General features: G+C 41.5%; 1 protein-coding gene across 2 annotated transcripts in view; it reads right to left on the reverse strand.

The window, feature by feature from the left end:
* Positions 1-8,512: 8,512 nt before the first annotated feature.
* Positions 8,513-26,597, reverse strand: part of LOC141270499 (uncharacterized) — a 228,608-nt gene continuing 210,523 nt past the window's right edge. The window contains exons 9-14 of one of the 2 annotated variants that reach the window (XM_073680506.1): positions 22,118-22,267; positions 21,809-21,988; positions 21,607-21,730; positions 21,430-21,527; positions 21,141-21,231; positions 8,513-11,019 (exon numbers count right to left, since the gene is read on the reverse strand). In XM_073680506.1, coding sequence (XP_073536607.1) covers positions 9,842-11,019; positions 21,141-21,231; positions 21,430-21,527; positions 21,607-21,730; positions 21,809-21,988; positions 22,118-22,267 — 1,821 coding nt within the window. In that variant the 3' untranslated portion in view covers positions 8,513-9,841. The remainder of the gene's footprint in view (positions 11,020-21,140; positions 21,232-21,429; positions 21,528-21,606; positions 21,731-21,808; positions 21,989-22,117; positions 22,268-26,597) is intronic. The other variant, XM_073680505.1, reaches the window with a different exon arrangement.

Below are 26,597 nucleotides of genomic sequence, written 5' to 3' on the forward strand. Positions count from 1 at the left end.
GATGTGATCCCAATGTATTGTTACCCCTCTATAAATCACTGGTAAGGCCATATCTAGAATATGTGATCAGGTTTTGGGCTCCAGTTTTAAAAAAGGATATTCAGAACTTAGAGTCAGTTCAAAAGTGGGCAACAAGATTATTTCAAAAGATAGAAGCCCTCCAATATGGTGAGAAGTTGGAAATGTTGGGCTTGTTTGGCTTAGGAAGATGTCTCAAAGGAGATCTTATCTATATGAATAAATAGATGTGTGGTCAATACAAAGGACTGGCACATCACTTACTCCTTCCAAAGACCATACTAAGGAACAGGGGCCCTAATTACGGGTGGAAGAAAGGCGATTCTGGCAGTTAAATATTAAAGGGTTCTTTACAGTTACAGCAGTCAGAATGTGTAATGCCCTACCGCAAGAGGTAGTAATGGCAGACACTATAACAGCTTTTAAAAAAGGGAAGGATGATTTCCTCAGTACACATAACATTGAGAGTTATAGATAATGTAGTGACAAAAATGTATAATTGGTGGAGAAAGATTGAACTTGATGGACCTAGGTCTTTTTTTAACCTATTTAACTATTTTCAACCTATTTATGAATTGCGTGGTGAGAGCGTTCCATCAGCAACATCAGACAGTAGGGGTTTAATAGGGTCTCGTGGCTCCTCGTAGAAGGGAGGCTACCATCATAGCTCTGTCTGGGGATTTGATCCAGTGACCTGTTGCTGCGTGGTCAGTTCCTCTGTTTGCTGAGATATTGCCTTTTCATCTCTGTCCAAATGCTGATGGTTTGTATTATCTTTGTTTTCTTTTCTTGGTTTGCTCCTCTCCAGGTGTTTCTCATTTTCCCGTTTTGGTTTGCCCTATCACATTCTGGGTGGGGTTTTATATGTTCGCCCTTCACTGTACTTCTTTGCTGGCTATACCTCTTGGTGAATGTGTGTTCAGAAGTTCCAGCCCTTCAGCTATGGAATTTACCTTGCTTGGTAAACTCCAGTTGAATTCTTGCAGAGGGTCTGTTTGGTTTCCCTCCCAGCACCTTTTACTTCTGCAACTATTACAACCCCTGGCAAAAATTATGGAATCACCGGGCTCGGAGGATGTTCATTCAGTTGTTTAATGTTGTTGAAAAAAAGCAGATCACAGACATGGCACAAAACGAAAGTCAATTCAAATGGCAACTTTAGGGTTTTAAGAAACACTAAAAGAAATCAAGATTAAAAATGTGGTACTCAGTAAGGGTAATTTTTTCAGACCAAGCAGAGGAAAAAATTATGGAATCATCCTGCAAATTTTCATTTCCAAAACTAACACCTGCATTAAATTAGATCTGCTCGTTAGTCTGCATCTAAAAAGGAATGATCACACCTTGGAGAGCTGTTGCACCAAGTGGACTGACATGAATCATGGCTCCAACATGAGAGATGTCAATTGAAACAAAGGAGAGGATTATCAAGCTCTTAAAAGAAGGTAAATCATCACGCAATGTTGCAAAAGATGTTGGTTGTTCACAGTCAGCTGTGTCTAAAATCTGGACCAAATATAAACAACATGGGAAGGTTGTTAAAGGCAAACATACTGGTAGACCAAGGAAGACATCAAAGCGTCAAGACCGGAAACTTAAAGCAATATGTCTCCAAAACAGGAAATGCACAACTAAACAAATGAGGAAAGAATGGGAGGAAACTGGAGTCAATGTCTGTGACCGAACTGTAAGAAACCGCCTAAAGGAAATGAGATTTACATATAGAAAAGCTAAACAAAAGCCATCATTAACACATAAACAGAAAAAAACAAGGTTACAATGGGCTAAGGAAAAGCAATCGTGGACCATGGATGACAGGAAGTAAATCATATTCAGTGATAAATCGCGAATCTGCATTGGGCAAGGTGATGATGCTGGAACTTTTGTTTGGTGCCGTTCCAATGAGATTTATAAAAATGACTGCATGAAGAGAACATGCAAATTTCCACAGTCATTGATGATATGCGGCTGCATGTCAGGTAAAGGCACTGGGGGGATGGCTGTCATTACATCTTCAATAAATGCCCAAGTTTACATTGATATTTTGTACAGTTTTCTTATCCCATCAATTGAAAGGATGTTTGGGGATGATGACATCATTTTTCAAGATGATAATGCATCCTGCCATAGAGCAAAAACTGAAAACATTCCTTGAAAGAAGACTCATAACGTCAATGCCATGGCCTGCAAATAGTCCGGATCTCAATCCAATTGAAAATCTTTGGTGGAAGTTGAAGAAAATGGTCCATGACAAGGCTCCAACCTGCAAAGTTGATCTGGCAACAGCAATCAGAGAAAGTTGGAGCCAGATTGATGAAGAGTACTGTTTGCCACTCATTAGGTCCATGCCTCAGAGACTGCAAGCTGTTATTAAAGCCAGAGATGGTGCAACAAAATACTAGTGATGTATTGGAGTGTCCTTTTGTGTGCTTGTTTTTCATGATTCCATAATTTTTTCCTCAGAGTTGAGTGATTCCATAATTTTTTCCCTCTGCTTGGTCTAAAAAAAATTACCTTTACTGAGTACCACATTTTTTTTATCTTGATTTCTTTTAGTGTTTCTTAAAGCCATAAAGTTGCCATTTGAAATGACTTTAGTTTTGTGCCATGTCTGTGATCTGCTTTTTTTCAACAACATTAAACAACTGAATGAACATCCTCCGAGCCCGATGATTCCATAATTCTTGCCAGGTGTTGTAGGTTTCTTGAAAACTATAGTTGTTCCTTTTAATTTTAGTTCTTCTTAGCTTTCCCTTTCTGCCCTATATGAATGGGTTTGATTCTCAACCAGGGTTTTCATTTCTTACGTCACACTTTCCTTTCCCCTTGTTGACAGTGTGTTGCAGCCTCCCCACTGGTTCCTCAGGAGGTACGAGAAACCCCTTGACAGCCTTTAAGGGAGTTAGATCCAAGGTGGTGTTTTTAGTTAAGTGCTAGGCCCTTTCCAGTCTGTACAGGGACCAATTGGGTGTAGGTGTGGAGTTCCCCTTATGTGAGTGTGTAAACGTTCCTAAAATAAACGACTGTCTGTTTTATGTTTTTTAACAATTTGTCAATAAAATATATAGTTTTTCCCAGTCTGAGATATTTTTGATGGTCAACAAAAAATGATTTTCAATTCATTCAGTTTTCAACTCTAGGTATGATAAATGACTTCCCTCTGTGTGGGATTTTTGAGATTTAACCCTTTCACAACCTTGGGATTTTTCGTTTTTGCATTTTCGTTTTTTGCTCCCCTTGTTCCCAGAGCCATAACGTTTTTATTTTTTGGTCAATACGGCCATGTGAGGGCTTATTTTTTGCGGGACAAGTTGTACTATTCAACGCCATTACTAGTTTTACCATATCGTGTACGGGAAAAAAATTCCAAGTGCGGTGAAATTGCAAAAAAAGTGCAATACCACAGTTGTTTTTTATTAATTTTTTTACCACGTTCACTGAATGCTAAAACTGACCCACCATTCTTATTCTCCAGGTCATTACGAGTTCGTAGACACCAAACATGTATAGGTTCTTTTTTATTTAAGTGGTGAAAAAAAATTCCAAAATTCGGTAAAAAAAATATATATATATAGCGCCATTTTCTAAGACCCGCAGCGTCTCCATTTTTCGAGATCTGGGGCTGGGTGAGGGCTTATTTTTTGCGCGCCGAGCTGACGTTTTTATTGATAATATTTTGGGGTAGATCCGATGTTTTCATCGCCTGTTATTGCATTTTATTGCAATTTTGCGGCGACCAAAAAACGTAATTCTGCCGTTTAGAATTTTTTTCTCGTTACGCCGTTTACCGATCGGATTAATTCTTTTTTTATATTGATAGATCGGGCGATTCTGAACGCGTCAATACCAAATATGTCTATGTAGGTTTTTTTTTTAATTATTTTATTTTGAATGGGGCGAAAGGGGGGTGATTTAAACTTTTATATTTTTTAATTTTTTTTATATTTTTAAAAACTTTTTTTTTTTTTTCCACTTTTTGCATGCTTCTATAGTCTCCATAGGAGACTAGAAGCAGCAACTGTCCGATCGCCTCTCCTACATACAGGGGATCAACAGATCCCCTGTATGCAGCAGAAATGGTCCTGTGCTATGAGCGCCGACCACTAGGTGGCTGTTAGAACCTTGCTCTTAGGTTTTTTTTCCTTTGCTGGTCACATGACCTTGTTGGCCTATTTAAGCCTGCTCCACCCTTCTGGCTTTGCTGGACTTCATTGTTTAACTACTTTCTAGCTAGCCTGTGCTCTGTATCTAACTCTGTTAGTTTGCTTGGTCTACGGACCTCTTTGTTCTATATATTTTGTTTGTTCGTCTGTCTGCTACTATTTCTGTTAGGAGGTGTCCCATTTTCCTCCCAGTCCTTAGTACTTGTAGGGATTCCTTTCCCACATCTATAGGTCTCCGTACAGACTAGCTTAGGACTTTAGCAGGTCTGATCGCAGGATCAGGTCCCCTGTTACATCGTAGGGATTAAGCTGAGTTCTATCGTAGGGACAGATCTCCTCTCTTTCCTTAGCTCTGGTAGCAGAACATAACAGTAAGTCCAGCCGAGCAAATGCTCTAAGGAAAGATTTTTTCTGTTCCATCATGGTGTCGGTTCTGGATTTGGTTAAACACCTGCAGGGACTCTCTTTGGAGGTGACTGAGCTCCGTCAACACGTGAGTAACTGTCCTGGAGCACATTTCTTGGAGCCTAAGGTACGTTTGCCGGATTTATTTTTTGGTGAACACCGAGAATTTTTTTCATTTAAAAATGCTTGCTTATTGTATTTTCGTTTGAGACCCAAGTCCTCTGGGGATGATTCCCAGCGCATAGGGTTTATAATGTCACTTTTGCGCAAAGAGCCTCAGGAGTGGGCCTTTTCTTTGCAACCTAGTGATACATGCTTCAGTTCAGTGGATAGTTTTTTTTCTGCTTTGGGACTATTATATGATGATCCTGATCGTGTCTCATCAGCTGAGACTGAGTTAAGACGTTTGAGACAGGGATCAGGTAATGTGGAAAAATATTGTACTCATTTCTGTCGATGGTCTACTCAAACAGGGTGGAACGATTCTGCTCTGAAAAGTCTATTTCTTGCTGGGCTCAGTGAAAGGGTTAAAGACCTGCTAATTGCTTATCCTACACCTGAAGATTTGCAACAGGCTATGCAATTAGCTATACGGGTGGATAGGAGACTGCGTGCAAGGGTTAATGAGAGCAAATCCTCTGCTATGTCAGTTTCTGGTTATGAGAATGTGTGTACTAACAGTGGTGAACCGATGGAGATTGGAGCGATGGCACCTCGCTCTCAAGAAAAAGATCGCAGATTTTCTGAAGGCTTGTGTTTCTATTGCGGAAAATCTGGTCATTTAATTAAAGACTGTGAGCTTCGTATCAAGAAAGAAAAAAAAATGGTCAGTCATGCCCGTATTGCCTGTTTAAATTCCAAGGGTGTATTTTTAGCTGCTTCCACGATTGCTCAGGAAAAATTAATGGAATTTCGGGTGTTTGTTGATTGTGGGTCTACTCTGAATGTAATTGATGGGGGATTCTTGGAAAGACTCAATTTAAAACCCGAACCTTTATCATCCCCCATTGCTGTGGTTTCGGTGGATGGTTCCCCTTTGATGAATATTACTCTCAAGGTCTGTGAATTTCCTCTCACTATTAATGGTGTTCACCACGAGAAATTGGATTTGGTAGTTTTGAATAACTTGCCTTCTCCAGTAATATTGGGATTGCCCTGGTTAAAATTTCACAATCCTGTACTGGATTGGTCTACCAGTGAAATTAAATCCTGGAGCCATAAATGTTATGACAAGTGTTGTAACGGGCGTATTGCAGCTTTGGATAGGGGAGAATTGCCTGTTCCTATTCAGGATTTTTGGAGAGTTTTTTCTGAGAAGGAATCGCAGGTTTTGCCTCCCCATAGAGACTATGATTGTTCTATTGAATTTGTCCCTGGAGCGACTCTTCCTAAAAGTCGTTTATTTAACCTTACTATTCCTGAGAGGAAGGCTTTGGAGGAATACATACAGACAAGTTTGGCCGCCGGTCACATTAGGCCATCTAAGTCTCCTGTGGCGGTTGGATTTTTTTTTGTAAAAAAAAAAGGACGGCAGTTTACGTCCTTGTCTGGATTTTCGTGAGATTAACAAAATTACTGTACGCAATCCTTACCCACTGCCATTGATTCCTGATCTGTTTAACCAGTTAATGGGGGCCAAGTGGTTCTCAAAAATTGACCTTAAGGGGGCATACAATCTGTTGCGCATGAAGGAGGGTGACGAATGGAAGACTGCTTTTAACACTCCTGTGGGTCATTTTGAGAATCTGGTTATGCCTTTTGGTCTTACTAATGCTCCTGCATTTTTTCAGAATCTTATTAATGACATCCTTAGACCTTTGATCGGCAAAAATGTGGTTGTGTATTTGGATGACACTTTGATTTATTCGCCGGATCTGGAGTCTCATTGGCGGAGCGTACGTGAGGTATTACAGTTATTAATGGACAATTCGCTTTTTGCTAAGCTGGAGAAATGTGAGTTCGCTGTACAGAGAATTAGTTTTTTGGGTTACATTATCTCCAGCGAAGGTTTTGAGATGGACCCGGTTAAAGTTCAAGCTGTACAGGAATGGCCTAGGCCTATTGGTTTGAAATCGATACAGAGGTTTTTAGGTTTCGCCAATTATTACAGAAAATTCATAAAAAATTTTTCTAGTATTGTCAAACCTCTGACCGATCTCACCAGGAAAGGTGCTGATGCGGTTCAGTGGTCTTCTGAGGCCATTGAAGCTTTTGTGTATCTCAAGGAGAGGTTCACCTCTGCTCCCATCCTTATGCAGCCTGATGTGACTAAGCCGTTTTTGGTTGAGGTTGATGCTTCCTCTGTGGGGGTTGGCGCAGTATTGTCTCAGGATAACGGGGATGGATTACATCCCTGTGCCTTTTTTTTCAAAATTTTTTTCGGAGACTGAACTGAATTACGATATTGGTAATCGGGAATTATTGGCTATTAAACTCGCATTTGAACACTGGCGTCACTTCTTGGAAGGTGCGGAATTTCCCGTTCAGGTTCTTACGGATCATAAAAATCTGATATATCTTGATGCTGCCAAGCGCCTGAATGCCCGTCAGGCTAGGTGGGCACTGTTTTTCTCGCGGTTTAATTTCTCCGTTACTTACATCCCTGGTACTAAGAATGTTAAGGCGGATGCCTTGTCTCGCAGTTTTTCTCCCATAGTCGGTGCTGAGAAAGAGGAGAACATTTTACAAGAAGGTGTTGTGATAGCTGCTTTGGACTCCGTTTTGGAAGATGAGATTCTTAAAGCACAGAATGCCCCATCTAACACTCCTCATGGGAGGTTGTTTGTGCCTGGGACCTTTAGGAGAGATTTGTTTGTTGAGTGTCACGAATCTCGGTTGGCAGGTCATCCCAGAATCTCTGAGACCAAGAGACTGGTGGGTCGCAGTTTTTGGTGGCCTGGATGGCAGAAGGAAGTCATTAAGTGGGTGCGTCAATGTACTATATGTGCTAGATCTAAGTCCTCACATACTCCTGCTGCGGGGTTGCTTTGTCCTTTGGACATTCCCAGTGCTCCTTGGACACATTTGGCTATGGACTTTATAACTGACCTTCCCCCCTCTGAGGGTTTTACTGTCATCTGGGTGGTCGTGGACCGTTTTAGCAAGATGTGTCACTTGGTTCCCTTCGTCAAACTGCCCTGCGCTAAAACTCTCGCTAAGGCCTTTGTCAAGGAAATTGTCAGACTTCATGGCGTTCCTACTGACATTGTTTCTGATAGGGGTCCTCAGTTCGTGGCTCGTTTTTGGCGTGCCTTTTGTGACAGGTTGGGAGTTCATTTATCGTTCTCGTCCGGATATCATCCTGAATCTAATGGCCAGACAGAAAGGAAAAACCAGGATGTTGAGCAGTTCTTGCGTTGTTTTGTGGCAGACAATCAAGAGGGGTGGTCTGAGTTTCTGCCACTTGCTGAATTTGCTCTGAACAATCATACATCTTCTTCTGCTGGTTGTTCGCCTTTTTTTTGTTGTTCTGGGAGACATCCGTCGTTTGGGTCGTTCTCCAAGTTGGGATCTGCCGTGCCTGAGGAGGAGAATTTTTCCGGTGATTTGGAGAGAGTTTGGACGGATGTGCGTGGTAATCTTCAGGAGGCCAACAGAAAATCTAAGGACTACTTTGATAGGAAACGACAGGAGGTTTTGTTCGCTGTTGGTGACATGGTTTGGTTGTCCTCTAGGAATCTGCGGTTGAGGATTCCTTCTAAGAAATTGGGTCCCAAGTTTGTAGGGCCCTTTAAGGTGCTTCAGGTTGTCAACCAATCTGCTGTTAGGTTGGAGGTTCCTACCTCCTGGAGAATTAATCCGGTATTTCATGTCTCTCTGTTGAAAAAAGCTGTTGTATCGGATTGTGACGCCTCTGCCTCTGTTCCTCCGGTGGTGGAGGACGGGGAATATGAAATTTCTCGCATCCTTAACTCTAGACAGTATAGAGGTAGTTTGCAGTATCTTGTGGCCTGGAAAGGTTTCGGACCCGAGGATAACTCTTGGGTGAGGTCGGATGATGTTTCCGCGTCCAGACTTATCAGAGCGTTTCACAGGAGATTTCCTGATAAGCCTGGTCCTAGGGGATCTGGAGGATCCTCTTAGAAGGGGGGGTACTGTTAGAACCTTGCTCTTAGGTTTTTTTTCCTTTGCTGGTCACATGACCTTGTTGGCCTATTTAAGCCTGCTCCGCCCTTCTGGCTTTGCTGGACTTCATTGTTTAACTACTTTCTAGCTAGCCTGTGCTCTGTATCTAACTCTGTTAGTTTGCTTGGTCTACGGACCTCTTTGTTCTATATATTTTGTTTGTTCGTCTGTCTGCTACTATTTCTGTTAGGAGGTGTCCCATTTTCCTCCCAGTCCTTAGTACTTGTAGGGATTCCTTCCCCACATCTATAGGTCTCCGTACAGACTAGCTTAGGACTTTAGCAGGTCTGATCGCAGGATCAGGTCCCCTGTTACATCGTAGGGATTAAGCTGAGTTCTATCGTAGGGACAGATCTCCTCTCTTTCCTTAGCTCTGGTAGCAGAACATAACAGTGACGCTCATAGCGACCAGCTCATGACAACCGCAGGCGTCTGCTGCAGACCCTGGGTTGTCATGCCCACCCATCATTGACCTGCGATCACGTGACGGGGTCACCGCCGGAGCCCTCACTGAACCGGTGGATTACAGCCTGTGCGTACTAATACGTCACAGGCTGTAAAGGAGTTAAAGGAGGTTGTCCACTACTTGGACAACCCCTTCTCATTCCTCAGGTTTGGTGTAGTTAAAATAAAAACACTTATACTCACCTCCCATGCCAGTGTAGTTCCAGCGGTGACGGCGCTTGCGTTCCTGGGACTCATGTGAGGTTGTTGCGTTACATGAGCCCTGTGCCCAATAAGCACTGGCATCACTCTCCCCACCTTCAGACAATTCAAACATCAAGAGGAAGTCAAAGAGCAGCTGCAGCCCTGGCTTCCTATTAATGTTCAAAGGGCAGGGACAGTGAAGCTAGCGCTGATTGGGACCAGGGCTCGAGTGATGTAACAACCTTATGTAGGCACCGGGCATGCGAGTCCCGACACCGTTGAAATGGCACAGGCACAGGAGATATCAGTTTTTTTATTTTAACGGGGCCAAACATGAGGAATGACAAAGGGACAATCCCTTATAGAGGATACAATTTTTGGTTAAAACATTTCCAACATCCTGAACATGAAAAGGGCTTCTCCCTTGTGTGACTTCTCTGCTATTTATTAAGAGTTGATTTCCATGTAAAATATTTCCCTCATTAAGAACATGAAATAGGCTTCTCCCCTGCGTGAATGCTCTGGTGACTAAGAAGAGATGATTTCTTCACAAAATATTTTCCACATTCTGAACAGGAAAAAGGCTTCTCCCGTTTGTGGGTTCTCTGGTGGCTATCAAGGTGCGCTTTCTGGTTAAAACATTTCCCACATTCTGAACAGGAAAAAGGCTTCTCCCCTGTATGACTGCTCTGATGTCTAACAAGATGTGATCTTGAGTTAAAAAATCTCCCACATTGTAAACAAGAATATAGTTTCTCCCTGGTGTGAGTTCTCTGGTGTGCGATAACATTTGATTTCTGTATAAAACATTTCCCACACTCTGAACATGAATATGGTTTCTCCCCTGTGTGAAGATACTGGTGTCTAACAAGGTGTGATTTCACTACAAAACATTTTCCACATTCTGAACATGAAAAAGGCTTCTCCCCGGTGTGACTTCTCTGATGTGTAACAAGAGTTGATTTATCTACAAAACATTTCCCACATTCTGAACATAAAAAAGGCTTTTCCCCTGTGTGACTTCTTTGGTGTCTAACAAACGATGACTTCAGTACAAAACATTTTCTACATTCTGAACACGAAAAAGGCTTCTCCCCGGTGTGACTTCTGTGATGTGCAATAAGATTTGATTTCTCTGTAAAACATTTCCCACATTCTGAACATGAAAATGGCTTCTCCCCTGTGTGAGTTCTCTGGTGACTAACAAGAAATGATTTCTGTGAAAAACATTTCCCACATTCTGAACATGAATGTGGCTTCTCCCCAGTATGAATTTTCTCATGCCTAACAAGATTTGATTTATGGTTAAAATATCTCCCACACTTGGAACAAAAAAATTTATCCTCCTCTGTGTAGATTTTTTGATGTTTAAAAGAAGTTTCGATTGGAAAAACATTTCCAAATTCTGAACGTGATATTGACACTTTTGCAGTTTGCGGTTTTAACCATTTTGTGTGACTTTTTGTTTTCTTAGTAGTCAGTAATGAATTAGAAGAGAAGACCTGTTTCAAGGGATCAAATGACAGATCTTTGCTGTGAAGGTATGATGGTATATCTGGAGTAATGGCATTCACTTCAGTTGTATCCTGTGGGATCTCAAGATCATCTGATTTAAAAATTGAAGATGTCAGCTGTCCCTCTGATCTCCTGGTACAGTCATCTGCCATAAAAAAACAAAAACAATTATCACTTTTGAATAAAATATCTTTGAAATAAATTTTTTTAACATTTCTACTTAAAATGTCTGAAGAAATGACAAGTTATTTAGCAAAATTAATTATTTACTAAGACAATGACAGTTCACAGTGTAATAGAAAGCCTCATTGGAAGAACCGTGGTGTTCAATTGTTTGTCCATTCTGCCTCCCAAATATGGAATAAAAGCCACCAAACAGTATTATGTAGGTGAAAATAATACCAATAAAAACTTATACTCAGCTCCATCATTTGTCAGTGGAAAAACAGAGGTTTCCACATTATTAGTGGCTCAAAGGCTCTTGAAAAGCAACATGGCTTCCATAAACCAATCCAGCAATATCCGCTCTTCCAAAGTCAGATCTCCCCCTCGTTCTGAGCCTTGCAGTGTGTCCAAAGCACATTTAGCATCCATGTATTTAGCATTACTATAGTGAGAAGAACCCACTTAAATTTACGGTTTGAGTGTTTCCTGGAGCACAATCGGTTGACTAATAAAATGGAATATTTGTAATTTTCACTCTCCAAAATCCACTGTGTGCTAATATCAGGAAAATGTCCGTGGAGTCAAAATAGTCACTATTCCTATAGATTATTTCACTGGGGGGTATAATTTCCAAAATGGAATCACTTTATGGGGATTTCTACTGCTCTGGGTTTCTGCCATTTTATCATATTAGGGCTTCTGCAAATGGGGTGTCCCATCTCATCTGGGATATGATACTACGACGTCTGCTTCTCGACACCCTATTAAAGCTGGAAGCATATTGCTGGAAGCTGCCAGATACAGCCTTGTCATCCTCTGGATCAGTTCTCTGTGCTCAGCTCCCGGCTTGTATATTTGTTTCCTGTTGTGACCCCGGCCAGTTTACTTACTACTCTGGTGTCTTCTGATTTTGTATGTTCTGCCCTCCCGGTTAGGACCCGACTACCTGACTATTCTTCTTGCCATCTCATATCACAGAACAACAGGTAACACTATGGCCCAAGCTGAGTGGTATCTGTGCAAATCCAGATCCACGTAGAGCAGTAGCGTAGCTACCGTGGGGGCAGAGGGGGCAGTCGCCCCGGGCCCTGCGCTCTGAGGGGGCACACCCAGAGCTATGCTACTGCAACTGTGTCGGCGTGCGCAGCTCGCCGATACAGTTACACTCCAGCGCAGAACAGGGAGACTCTATGTCCCTGCACTGCCCGGCGGCCTTTATGGGACCCTTGAGCAGGAGGGGGGCCCCGGTGCCAGCATCGGGCCTCCCTCGCCCGTCACCGTAAGTTAACTGATGAGAGAATCGGGCCCCCCTCTCATATCAGTCCCCTCTGCGACTGAAGTCATCACTTGGCGCCTGGCCCGGTGTTCTGAAGATGTGTGGGCCGGGCGCTCTGAGCAGTGGGGGAATGAGGAGGAGATGTGAGTGTTGTGTTTATTCATCTTTTGCTGGGGGGGGGGGGGGGGAGACATTATACTACAGACTCTGCCTATGGGGGGCATTATACTACAGACTCTGCCTATGGGGGCGGGGTGGAATTATACTACAGACTCTGCCTATGGGGGCAGGGGGGGGCATTATACTACAGACTCTGCCTATGGGGGTGGGGGGGGGAGCATAATCCTACAGACTCTGCCTATGGGGGCAGGGGTGGCATTATACTACAGACTCTGCCTATGGGGGTGGGGGGGAAGCATAATACTACAGACTCTGCCTATGGGGGCAGGGGTGGCATTATACTACAGTCTCTGCCTATGGGTGGGTATTATACTACAGACTCAGCCTATGGGGGGGTGCATTATATTACAGACACTGCCTATGGGGGGTGCATTATACTACAGACTCTGCCTATGGCGGGGACATTATTCTACAGACTCTGCCTATGGAGGGACATTATACTACAGACTCTGCCTATGGGGGGGACATTATACTACAGACTCTGCCTATGGGGGGACATTATACTACAGACTCTGCCTATGGGGGGACATTATACTACAGACTCTGCCTATGGGGGGACATTATACTACAGACTCTGCCTATGGGGGGACATTATACTACAGACTCTGCCTATGGGGGGCATTATACTACAGATTCTGCCTATGGAGGAACATTATACTACAGACTCTGCCTATGTGGGCGGGGTGGCATTATACTACAGACTCTGCCTATGGGGCAGGGGGCATTATACTACAGACTCTGCCTATGGGGGGGGGGCATTATACTACAGACTCTGCCTATGGGGGCATTATACTACAGTCTCTGCCTATGGGTGGGCATTATACTACAGACTCTGCCTATGGGGGCGGGGTGGCATTATACTACAGACTCTGCCTATGGGGCAGGGGGCATTATACTACAGACTCTGCCTATGGGGGGGGGGCATTATACTACAGACTCTGCCTATGGGGGCATTATACTACAGTCTCTGCCTATGGGTGGGCATTATACTACAGACTCTGCCTATGGGGGCAGGGGGGCATTATACTACAGTCTCTGCCTATGGGTGGGCATTATACTACAGACTGCCTATGGGGGCAGGGGGAGGCATTATACTACAGTCTCTGCCTATGGGTGGGCATTATACTACAGACTCTGCCTATGGGGGCAGGGGGGCATTATACTACAGAGAATCTGCCTATGGGGGCATTATACTACAGACTGTCTATGGGGGGGGGATTATACTACAGACTCTGCCTATGGGGGGTGCATTATACCATATGAAGGACTATGGGGAGTGCATTATACTATATCGAGAACTATATGGTGCATTATACTATATGTAGGCTATTTATACAGCAAGGGGATTACAGTTAGGGTCATACAGTGTGGGAGATAATGTGGGGTCTTTGCACAGTGTGGGGGCCATCATACAGTGTGGGAGATAATGTGGGGCCTTTGCACAGTGTTGGGGCCCTCATACAGTGTGAGAGATAATGTGGGGTCTTTGTACAGTGTGGGGGCCATCATACAGTGTGGGAGACATCAGTTTGGAGGCTACTAAGGGGTCAGTATACTGTGGTGGGTACTATACAGTGAGGGGACATTATACGGTGTATAAAAGAGCATCATACTATGTAGAGGGGAGCTGTACATGGGGGGAGACTCAGGACATTATTAAATCTTAAGTGGACACTTATCGTTATAGGGGAACTCAGGTTATTATGACTGTCAAAGGGGCACACAGAGGGAATTTTTACTTTCTAGGGGGCAATGGCACTTGCACAGGGCATTACAATATTCTAGAGGCTTGATTTACCATCTAGAGGGTACACAGTAGTTGCAGTAATAGAGACACATACAGCAACAGAGGCTCAGTATTGGGGTATCAGAAGGATGAAGAGTTTGTGCAGGTTGGGAATAGATGAGGACGGTGCCTGAAATGTAAGGAGTCTAATGTGTCTTTGTTGTGATCTCTGCAGATCTGAGACTCTGAGTCCTGGATGGAGAAGTCATCGTGTCGGTCTGGGCCAGATGGAAAAGACTGAAAAAGTGAATGATTTCATCAGAAAGAATGTCAGCTGTAAGTTACCATATATAACTGTGCTGTGATCTCTTATATGTTCTGCAGGACGGACTGGCATCTATCAATATTTGGTCACCATATGGCGGTAATATCAATGCTGGTCTTAGTATAAAGATTATTTTCAGTAACAGCGCGGTCATCTGCTGAGGTTCTCCTATATCCACTATCTGGGTGTGCCACCATAGTTGTAATCAGGGTTACCTGGTTAGGGGCCCACTCAGAAGTTTCGTTCCCCCCTGAACCAAAACCCCAGCTACGCCTCTGATGTAAAGGGTTTAAAAGGTAGATGTTAAGGCAATCCCTGGCATCTGGAAAGCAGAGTAGCCATCTTTTGAGCTGCCAGGTGACCACGAACAGTGCCCCCAATACACTGTGTCTGCAAACTATTCCAAGCAAGATCTGCATTCAAATAGCTAAATGGCGCTCCTTCCCTTCTTACCCTGCCATGTTCCCACACAGTAGTGTACAACCGTATACAGGGTATTGTCAGATTCAGAAGAAGTTGGAAAATAATTTGTAAAATCCATCTGTTTCATATTACTCTTTGATAAAATAAAAAGATTGGAGCTACATCAGCATTTTACTGAAAAAAAAAATTTTGCAATCCACTTTGTTTTAAGTCAGTTTTTGATACTACGAAAAGTGCAATTTTCTAGGCCCCTCAAAGTCATTTAACTTCTTGCCGACCGACCACTGTATATAAACGTCCGCGCTTGCTAGGCTCTGTGCAGCGCATAGGTCGGCGGTCTTACAGCGTTCAGGACCCCCAGGGTCCTGCAAGTGCTGCGATTGAGGAGCAGAGCGACAGCTTTGACAGGCAACATCATCGGGACCTTATTGGATCTGGTCCCAATCATGATAACCCTTTTCTATCTTCTAGATGCCGCGAGCCATAGCGATTGTGGCATTTAGAAGATAGTGAGAGGGAGAGGGGGGGGTCATCCACTCACCTTTCCGACGGCCCCCGTGACAAGATCTGGCGTTGTCATGGCAGCCGGAGTTCACATGATGAACTCTGGGTCTGCCATGTACGGTGGCCGGCTTGGCTCAGCCAGCAGCTGAGTCTAACAGTGAATCTGCCAGTGTAAAATTGTCAGGTCTCGTGCAATGTAATACATGTCTATTGCATTGCATGAGACCAGTGATCCGAAAAATAAACATTGAAGTCCCATACAGGGACTGAGTAAAATCGTAAAAAAAAAGTGAGAAAATGTTTTTTTTTTAAAAAAAAAATAAAAATCACGAAATAAATAAATAATAAAAAAATATTAAACCAATCTGTATATTTACACAAAAATAAAAAAAGTACACATATTTGGTATTGCCACATCTGGAACAACCAGATCTATAAAACTGACACACTAGTTGATCCCTTCTGTGCACACCTTACAAAAAAAAAAACAGATAAAGAAACTATGCTTTTTCATCATACCATCGAATAAAACGCGATCAAAAAGCCAATGGAGATAAAAATGGTAAAACTTCATCTTGTCCCACAAAAAACAAGCCACCGTACAGCTCCATCAGTGGAAAAATAAAAAAGTTATTGCTCTCAGAACAAAGCGATGCAAAAACAATTCTTTTTCTATAAAATAGTTTTGTGTGTGAAAGCGCCAAAACATAAAAAAACTATATAAATGTGGTATCATTATAATCGTACTGACCCGAAGAATAAAGTTGCCTTATCAATTTGACCACACCACTCCCAAAAAACGGAATAGAGAGCGATAAAAAAAAGTCACGTGCCCGAAAATGACAGCAATAAAAACATCAACCCGTCCCGCAAAAAAAAAAAAAACATCACATGACTCTGTCGGCCGAAAGATGGAAAAATTATAGCTCTCAAAATACGACGATGCAAAAACTAGTTTTTAAAAAATAGCGTTTTTTAGTGTGTGACAGCTGTCAATCATAAAAACCCGATATAAATCTGGTATCGCTGTAATCGCACCGACCCGAAGAATAAAGTCATCTAATCACTTACACCGCACGAGGAGCAGCGTAAAAAATAAAAAAAACGAATTCTTCACCTGCTATTGATTTGTTAATTCTGCTTCCCAAAACAACGCAGAAAGGCACGACTCACTTTACACTTACACAGGGGTTTCTGTCTAAATCTCTGAAATACTTGATTCAGATGGATATCCCCCGGTGGAAGATTCCCTGTGATGAGGCAGATGGACTGTGGACTCTGTCTGACCTGTGACCCAGCGGTGTCAGTTTTTTTCGGCATGCATAAAAGTGGGGTTGGACACAGTTTTGTGCACTTCTGAAAAGAAGGACATCCAGAGTAACTCTGAATCACGTGACTTGGAGATTTAGTTGGAAACCCCAATGTAAGTGCTCAGCCCAGAGTGCCAGATAAATGTGATCCAAAATGTTGTGTAAAATGTTCCCAATAAAAACGTCAACTCAATCCACAAAAAAAGCCCCCACTCAGGTCCGTGAACTGTTCACGTTACTGGTAGTACAAAGGCTCTGGGAAAAAAAAAAAAAAAAGGTCCTGCCCCACAAAAGAAATTCAGCAAATTCTGTGCTCTCAAATCCAAATGTCCCCCTCCCTTCTGAACCTCACAGTGTGCCTAAACCACATTTAGGGTCCACATGTTTGGCATTTCTGTAGCATCGAGAGCCCTCCTAATTTATGGGTGCACGTCTCCAGACGCATGAGCTGGTCACTACAACGGCAGTGTGTAATTTTCACTCAGCAACATCCGCTGCTGCTCGTTTCTGGAAAACACCCATGGAGGCAAAATCATCACTACACCTGTAGACAAATTCCCAGAGGGGTATAATTTCCAAAATGGGGTAACTTGAGGGGGGATTCTGCTCTTCTAGCACTTAGGGACTCTAAAAATGGAATCTGCAAACTATTTTACAATAATTTGTTCTCCAAGAGTCAAATAGTCCCTCCCTAGTCTCGCCATAGTGCTAAGCAGTAATGTACAGCCACATATGGGGTATTGCCACATTCTGCAGAAATTGTGTAACACATTTCGGCACCATTTTTACCCATTTTCCTGTGTTAAAATGTACAATCTGGGGCTAAAACTATTTTTTGTGGTAAAAATATAACTATTTTTTCTTCACCGCCCAATGGTATAAATTTCTGTGAGTCACATGTGGTGTCAATATGATCACTGCACCCCTAGATGAATTCATTGAGAGGTGTTATTTGTAAAATGGGGTCATTTATGGGGGGTTTCTGCTGTTCTGGGACCTCAGGGGTTCTCCCAGTGGGTCATGTCACCTGCAAACCATAACAGTAAAATAAGCACTGCAATATGGCTTTCCTTCCCTTCTGAGCTTTGCACTGTGCCTAAAAAGAATTTTTCAACCACTTACGGCATATTGATGTACTCAAGAGAAATTGCATAACATTTTCTCCTATTACACCTTTGAAAATTGCAAACTTGGGGTATCAGCGCACTCAGGAGAAAGTAACATTTTTGTGGGAAAAGGTAAAACGTTATTTTTTTCCTTCCACATTCCATTAATTCCTGTGAAGCACCTGAGGGGTTAAAAAAATTATTGAGTGTGGTTTTAAGCACCTTGAGGGGTGCCGTTTTTAAAATTGTGTCACTTTTAGGCATTTTCTGTCATATATACCCTTCAGAGTAACTTCAAATGTGATGTAGTCCATAAAAAAAAATTGTTTAAGTTTTGCTGGAAAAATGAGAAATCGCAGGTCAACTTTTAACCCTTCTAACTTCCTAATCAAAAAAAAATTATGTTTCAAAAATTGTGCTGATGTAAAGTAGACATGTAGGAAATGTTGTTATTTATTAACTATTTTGTGTGACATAACTCTCTGGTTTAAGGACATAGAAATTCAAAGTTGGAAAATTTTGCAATTTTCAAACTTTTCCCCAAATTTCCGATATTTTCAGAAATAAATGTGAGTTATATCAAACAAATTTTACCACTGTCATGAAGTACATGAGGTCATGAAAAAAAAACAGTCTCATAATCACTGGGATATATTGAAGCGTTGCAGAGTTATTACCTCATAAAGTAACAGTGGTCAGAATTGAAAAAATTAGCCTGGTCACAAAGGCGAAAACAGGCTCTGGCACAAAAGAGTTAAAAAATGATAATTGAACATATAAGAACCTGTTCATAAACTTGTAGGCCTTTTATCAACCTAAAAACTATTATTGAAAAAAATAAAAGGTTATTTTACTAAAGTAGAAATATGGTAAATGTTCTTTATTATCTAACTGTTTTAATAGCATAAAAAAGCACAAATCTTTCTAAATTATTTGTCAATTTTCAAATATTTTTAAAAATTAACGCAAATTATTTCAACCTAAAATTACCAAAAACATAAAGTACAATGTGTCACAGAAAAAAATATTTCAGAATCCCTCAAATCAGAAGAAGAATCCAGTTATCACCATATAAAGTGACACACGTCAGATTTGAAAAATGGGCCCTGGATAGGAACACAAAACTGGCTGCAGGAAGGGGTTAAATCAGAGTATTTTGTGCACTAACTACTGTGGTCAAAAACTGACTATAGACAATAACATCTACTGAAATGATCAAACTCAACAGTCTTCATCAGTAAAAAATGAGTAACCATTGGTGAAACCTCTCTGGGGTAATTGGAGTATGGGGCACGGTTGCTCTTGGCCATCTAAACTATCGTAAGAGACAATATTTCCTGTCAGATGAGTTAACACATTTAAAGAAAACTATATAAAATACGGCAGAACTGAGATGTTTTAAATTTAGACTTAGGGCATTTGGCAGAGGCAATGCAGACCTTTTCTTAACCCCTTTATGACATAGGGCATATTAGTACGTATCTGTGCCCTGGGACTTATGGACCAGATACGTATTTATACGCCCATGCGATTTCGCCAGCACACAGGCTGTGCGGGCGCGATCGCCGCTGGGTGTCAGCTGATTGTCACAGCTGACACCCGGTGCTATGTGCAGGGAGCGGTCCCGCACCGCTCCCGGCACATTAACTCCCGCAATGCTGCGATCGAAGTCGATCGCAGCATTGCGGTGGCAAGGGGAGGTGATCGCAGATACTCACCTCCTCTTCCGGCTTCATGACAACATCCGGGTCACCAGACAGCAGGAAGATTTTTTGGACATGCGCAGTGCATCTCCAAACTATCTTCTCCCTGCCCAGCGCTGACAGCCTGCATGGGCAGGGAGAAGATAAATGAAAAAGTGTTTTTTTTTTCACTTCACAAATTGATTCGTAAAAATGAAGAAGTGAAAAAAAAAACCACTTTTTCATTTTTACGAATCAATTTGTGAAGCACCTGGGGGTTCCAATTGCTCACTATGCATCTAGATAGGTGCCTTGGGGGGTCTAGTTTCCAAAATGGGGTCACTTGTGGGGGAGCTCCAATGTTTAGGCACACAGGAGCTCTCCAAACGCAACATGGCGTCAGCTAATTATTCAAGCAAATTTTACAATCAAAAAGTCAAATGGCGCTCCTTCCCTTCCGAGCCCTGCCGTGCGCCCAAACAGTGTTTTTTCCCCACATATGGGGTATATGCGTGCCCAGGGGAAATTGCACAACAAATTCTGGGGTCCATTTTTTCTTGTTACCCCTGTGAAAATAAAAAAAATTGGGTCTAAAGTAACATTTTTGTGAAAAAAGTTAAATGTTCATTTTTTTCTTCCACATTCCAAAAATTCCTGTGAAGCACCTGAAGGGTTAATAAAGTTCTTGAATGTGGTTTTGAGCACCTTGAGGGGAGCAGTTTTAAGAATGGTGTCACTTTTGGGTATTTTCTGTCATAAAGACCTCTCAAAGTGACTTTAAATGTGATGTGGTCCCTAAAAAAAATGGTTTTGTAAATTTTGTTGGAAAAATGAGAAATTGCTGGTCAACTTTTAACCCTTATAGCTCCCTAACAAAAAAAAAATTTTGGTTCCAAAATTGTGCTGATGTAAAGTAGACATGTGGGAAATGTTATTTATTAACTATTTTGTGTGACATATCTCTCTGATTTAAGGGCATAAAAATTCAAATTTTGAAAATTGCAAAATTTTCGCCAAATTTCTGTTTTTTTCACAAATAAGCGCAAGTGATATCGAAGAAATTTTACCACAATCATGAAGTACAATATGTCACGAAAAACAATCTCAGAATCAGGGGGATCTGTTGAAGCGTTCCAGAGTAATTACCTCATAAAGTGACAGTGGTCAGAATTGTAAAAATTGGCCTGGTCATTAACGTGCAAACCACCCTCGGGGGTAAAGGGGTTAAAGACTACCAGGGAGTTACAGACTCACATAAATGATCCCACCACAATCAAACTATCATACAGAATGAAAAATGGTAAACAAATAGACATAGAATAAAAAAATATGAATTCATAAATTTGTTTTATACTATGTATTAAAGACAGTAGATCTCCATCTTATGCCGAAGGTCACTTTTACTTTGACTGGAATCTCTACCTCTTTTTTTACATGCAGCAATTATAATATTTTATCTTGTGGTCTATTTAAAGTTACGTTTTAAATAAATACACCACTGATAAAGCAGCCACAGCCGGTGACTGAGAAGAATCTGTGACTTCTCTGCATTTAGTGGTTACTACTCACCTGGGTAGTCATATGTAGGAATATCCTCTTTACACTGTTCATCACCCCTCACATAAGTCTCTGTAGTATTAATATGGGTCAGATCTTCACACTGAAACAAATATTGCAAAAGTCACAGACAGATGGAGAAGTCACATCTATTATCAGCTCTAATCCTGTCATCTCCACCGTTCTCATTACACAAGTATAAAACATATAATACTGGTGGATAACACAAGACTGAAAACAAGACCTTCACAGCCGTCTACACATCATAGGGGAGATCTCATGACACCTTCTCTCCATCTACCTGATGATCCTGAGGAACACTGGGATCTTCCTGTTTGCAGTCCTGTGGAAGAAGAGGACGGGAACATCTTTCTGGTGTTGTCTTCTTACCGGATAGAACTGGAGGAAACACATACAGGGACTGAATTCATTCTTTACATACAGGTAATTATAGGTCGTGTGTATTTAGTCCTCTTACCTGGTGATGTGAGGGGCTGAGGAACCTCCTTCATGACGTCCTTATACAGATCTTTGTGTTCTTCTAAATACTCCCACTCCTCCATGGAGAAATAGACGGAGACATCCTGACACCTTATAGGAACCTGACACACAAAATTATACCGTTATCACCCAAATCCCTTCATAACTGTATAATGTCCCAGCATTCCCAGCAGTGTCACCTCTCCAGTCAGCAGCTCAATCATCTTGTAGGCGAGTTCTAGGATCTTCTGGTCATTGATGTCCTCATGTATCATGGGGTGAGGTGGAGGCCCAGTGATTGGGCACAGGAGTCTTCCCCATCCTTCAGACACAGGGTCCTGACAGCACTCACTAGAGGTCTTCTTCACTACTCTGTAATTCTGGTTATGAAGAGACACATTTATAAAACTCACTACAGACATTTCCAGAGTCCTCACCTTTTCAGTTCTGTCCATCTGTTATTTCCATACATAAAAATTATGTAATGTGACGTCATTAGAATCTCTCACCTCTCCAGTAAGCCGGAAGAGGATCTCTAGGGTGAGGTGTAATATTTTCTCTGCCATCTTGTCTCTGTCCATATATATCTTTGATGGGTAAATCAGGAAAGTTCTCTTATCTAGAAGATCTTCACTGAGAGGATCCGATATTATAGAAACCTGAATGAGAAGATGAGCCAATGTAGCATCATAAAAATCCTGTGTAATAATACAATTACTGGAAATAAGAGAAACATAAGATGAGATTTATTATTTTACAGTATTTCGTTTTCTTCTTTACATCTAGTAATTAAAAACACATATTTTAGGCCACAGACAACAAGCAGTTTCTTCCTCAGAGTCTGCAGATGAATATTGTAAAAACCTGAATGAGAAGAACATGTAACATCATAAAGAATTCTGTGTAATAATACAATTACAGGAGATAATCAGGAGAAACATATCAGGAGATGGAACGTGTAGATGTTGTATTCTCTAGTCTTGTATGGACTGGAACATAAGTTGAATTGCTGACTAAGACATCTCCTCAATGCTCCCCATCACTGGCCAAGTTGACCACTGCTTCAGCAACTGATTAGCTGTAGGAATCACAAGTTCGTTCGCACTGACCAGGAAATACAAAGACTGTGGGGGACCCATGCAGCAATAGTATGTTTATTATTTTACAATATTCAGTCTAGTTCCCTGTCATCTATTAATAAAATTGATATATTTTAGGCCACTCACACACTAAGCAGTTTCTTCCTTTGAGTCTGCAGTTGAATACTGTGATGCTGAGTCACTACGCACGGACAAGCCGTCAGACAGGGTAGTCTGAAGATCTGAGGTCAGATACCAGGAGGGCTCATAGTACAGAGGGGCAACCCACAGACATGGTCAAATATCAGTCTCAGGTCAAATGCCAGGAGTAGAGATGAGCGTTGTTCTACTCGAACTGTTCGCCAATCTCAAATTCGAGCTGTTTTGGGCGGTGTTCGAGCCGTTCGGCGAACACGAACAATTTGAGAAAAATTCGGCTGTTCGAGGTTATGTTCGATAACTGTTCGTGCACCAAAATCATAACTGGATTTTTTCTCAGTAATGATGAAAATTAATGTTAATACGCAGTTTGAGTGTACAGCGGGGTGGGGGGAGGGGCAGGGGATGGATCTCTGCAGGAACAATGAAGATCTCCATTTTTTTTCCTCTTTCCCGCATTTACAGTGGGGAGGTGCAATCTGTCAGCCTATCAGCAGCGCACACACGGAGCGAAGTGCTTTTTTTCACACAAGCAAGGGCATGTGTCATTGGCAGTGTATGTCACATGTCCTTGCCCTATAAGACCAAGCAATTTTCCCCGTCGCCACCATTTTCTCACTGCTGCAGCTGCGTGTTAGACGGCACCGCTGTTGCTGTGTGCGCTATACCTTGTTAATTTCAAGCCAATTTTCGCACAAATCTACAGATAGCTTGGGAGTAGGGAATAGTTGTGATTGCAGTCCTTTTAAGGACTAGGTTATAGCATTTCCTATGACTTTTATCAGGCAGGTCTGTGCTCTTAAATAGATAGATTGTGGGAGCAAAGACTAATTGTAATTGGAGTCCTTTTCAGGACTAGGTTACATCAGTTCCTATCAGTTTTTGCCAGGCAGGTCTATGCCAGTGCTGTGCAAGTTTTTTTCACAGCATTTGGCTGAATCTAGCAAAGCTAATCCTTTTTGGCCTATTGCAGAGTGTGTTAGTCAGTGGAGTAGCCTATCTGTGTTGCAAGATATACCACCTGTGTATAGAATACGAATTTTTTTACTGCACCTAGTGAAGTAAAATCTTTTGGGCATAGCATCATTCTATTAGTCCATCTATACTGACCTCCATCAGGTTGCAAATTGAATATAATTTTTTTCTGCATCTACCTCTGAAAAAATATTGGGCTTCTAGCTGTGTGTGGGACTTGTTCTATTAATCCATCTATACAGACCTCCATCAGGTTGCAAACTGAATATATTTTTTTCTGCATCTACCTCTGAAAAAATATTGGGCTTCTAGCTGTGTGTGGGACTTGTTCTATTAATCCATCTATACAGACCTCCATCAGGTTGCAAACTGAATATATTTTTTTCTGCATCTACCTCTGAAAAAATATTGGGCTTCTAGCTGTGTGTGGGACTTGTTGTATTAGTCCATCTATACTGACCTCCATCAGGTTGCAAACTGAATATATTTTTTTCTGCATCTACCTCTGAAAAAATATTGGGCTTCTAGCTGTGTGTGGGACTTGTTCTATTAATCCATCTATACAGACCTCCATCAGGTTGCAAACTGAATATATTTTTTTCTGCATCTACCTCTGAAAAAATATTGGGCTTCTAGCTGTGTGTGGGACTTGTTCTATTAATCCATCTATACAGACCTCCATCAGGTTGCAAACTGAATATATTTTTTTCTGCATCTACCTCTGAAAAAATATTGGGCTTCTAGCTGTGTGTGGGACTTGTTCTATTAATCCATCTATACAGACCTCCATCAGGTTGCAAACTGAATATATTTTTTTCTGCATCTACCTCTGAAAAAATATTGGGCTTCTAGCTGTGTGTGGGACTTGTTGTATTAGTCCATCTATACTGACCTCCATCAGGTTGCAAACTGAATATATTTTTTTCTGCATCTACCTCTGAAAAAATATTGGGCTTCTAGCTGTGTGTGGGACTTGTTCTATTAATCCATCTATACAGACCTCCATCAGGTTGCAAACTGAATATATTTTTTTCTGCATCTACCTCTGAAAAAATATTGGGCTTCTAGCTGTGTGTGGGACTTGTTCTATTAATCCATCTATACAGACCTCCATCAGGTTGCAAACTGAATATATTTTTTTCTGCATCTACCTCTGAAAAAATATTGGGCTTCTAGCTGTGTGTGGGACTTGTTCTATTAATCCATCTATACAGACCTCCATCAGGTTGCAAACTGAATATATTTTTTTCTGCATCTACCTCTGAAAAAATATTGGGCTTCTAGCTGTGTGTGGGACTTGTTGTATTAGTCCATCTATACTGACCTCCATCAGGTTGCAAACTGAATATATTTTTTTCTGCATCTACCTCTGAAAAAATATTGGGCTTCTAGCTGTGTGTGGGACTTGTTCTATTAATCCATCTATACAGACCTCCATCAGGTTGCAAACTGAATATATTTTTTTCTGCATCTACCTCTGAAAAAATATTGGGCTTCTAGCTGTGTGTGGGACTTGTTCTATTAATCCATCTATACAGACCTCCATCAGGTTGCAAACTGAATATATTTTTTTCTGCATCTACCTCTGAAAAAATAATGGGCTTCTAGCTGTGTGTGGGACTTGTTCTATTAATCCATCTATACAGACCTCCATCAGGTTGCAAACTGAATATATTTTTTTCTGCATCTACCTCTGAAAAAATATTGGGCTTCTAGCTGTGTGTGGAACTTGTTGTATTAGTCCATCTATACTGACCTCCATCAGGTTGCAAACTGAATATATTTTTTTCTGCATCTACCTCTGAAAAAATATTGGGCTTCTAGCTGTGTGTGGGACTTGTTCTATTAATCCATCTATACAGACCTCCATCAGGTTGCAAACTGAATATATTTTTTTCTGCATCTACCTCTGAAAAAATATTGGGCTTCTAGCTGTGTGTGGGACTTGTTGTATTAGTCCATCTATACTGACCTCCATCAGGTTGCAAACTGAATATATTTTTTTCTGCATCTACCTCTGAAAAAATATTGGGCTTCTAGCTGTGTGTGGGACTTGTTGTATTAGTCCATCTATACAGACCTCCATCAGGTTGCAAACTGAATATATTTTTTTCTGCATCTACCTTTGAAAAAATATTGGGCTTCTAGCTGTGTGTGGGACTTGTTGTATTAGTCCATCTATACAGACCTCCATCAGGTTGCAAACTGAATATATTTTTTTCTGCATCTACCTCTGAAAAAATATTGGGCTTCTAGCTGTGTGTGGGACTTGTTGTATTAGTCCATCTATACTGACCTCCATCAGGTTGCAAACTGAATATATTTTTTTCTGCATCTACCTCTGAAAAAATATTGGGCTTCTAGCTGTGTGTGGGACTTGTTGTATTAGTCCATCTATACTGACCTCCATCAGGCTGCAAACTGAATATATTTTTTTCTGCATCTACCTCTGAAAAAATATTGGGCTTCTAGCTGTGTGTGGGACTTGTTGTATTAGTCCATCTATACTGACCTCCATCAGGTTGCAAACTGAATATATTTTTTTCTGCATCTACCTCTGAAAAAATATTGGGCTTCTAGCTGTGTGTGGGACTTGTTGTATTAGTCCATCTATACTGACCTCCATCAGGTTGCAAACTGAATATATTTTTTTCTGCATCTACCTCTGAAAAAATATTGGGCTTCTAGCTGTGTGTGGGACTTGTTGTATTAGTCCATCTATACTGACCTCCATCAGGTTGCAAACTTAATATATTTTTTTCTGCATCTACCTCTG

This window comes from Phyllobates terribilis, unplaced genomic scaffold (genome assembly GCF_046119375.1).
Source record: "Phyllobates terribilis strain yellow unplaced genomic scaffold, ASM4611937v1 Scaffold_5__5_contigs__length_657084704, whole genome shotgun sequence".
Taxonomy (NCBI): Eukaryota; Metazoa; Chordata; class Amphibia; order Anura; family Dendrobatidae; genus Phyllobates; species Phyllobates terribilis.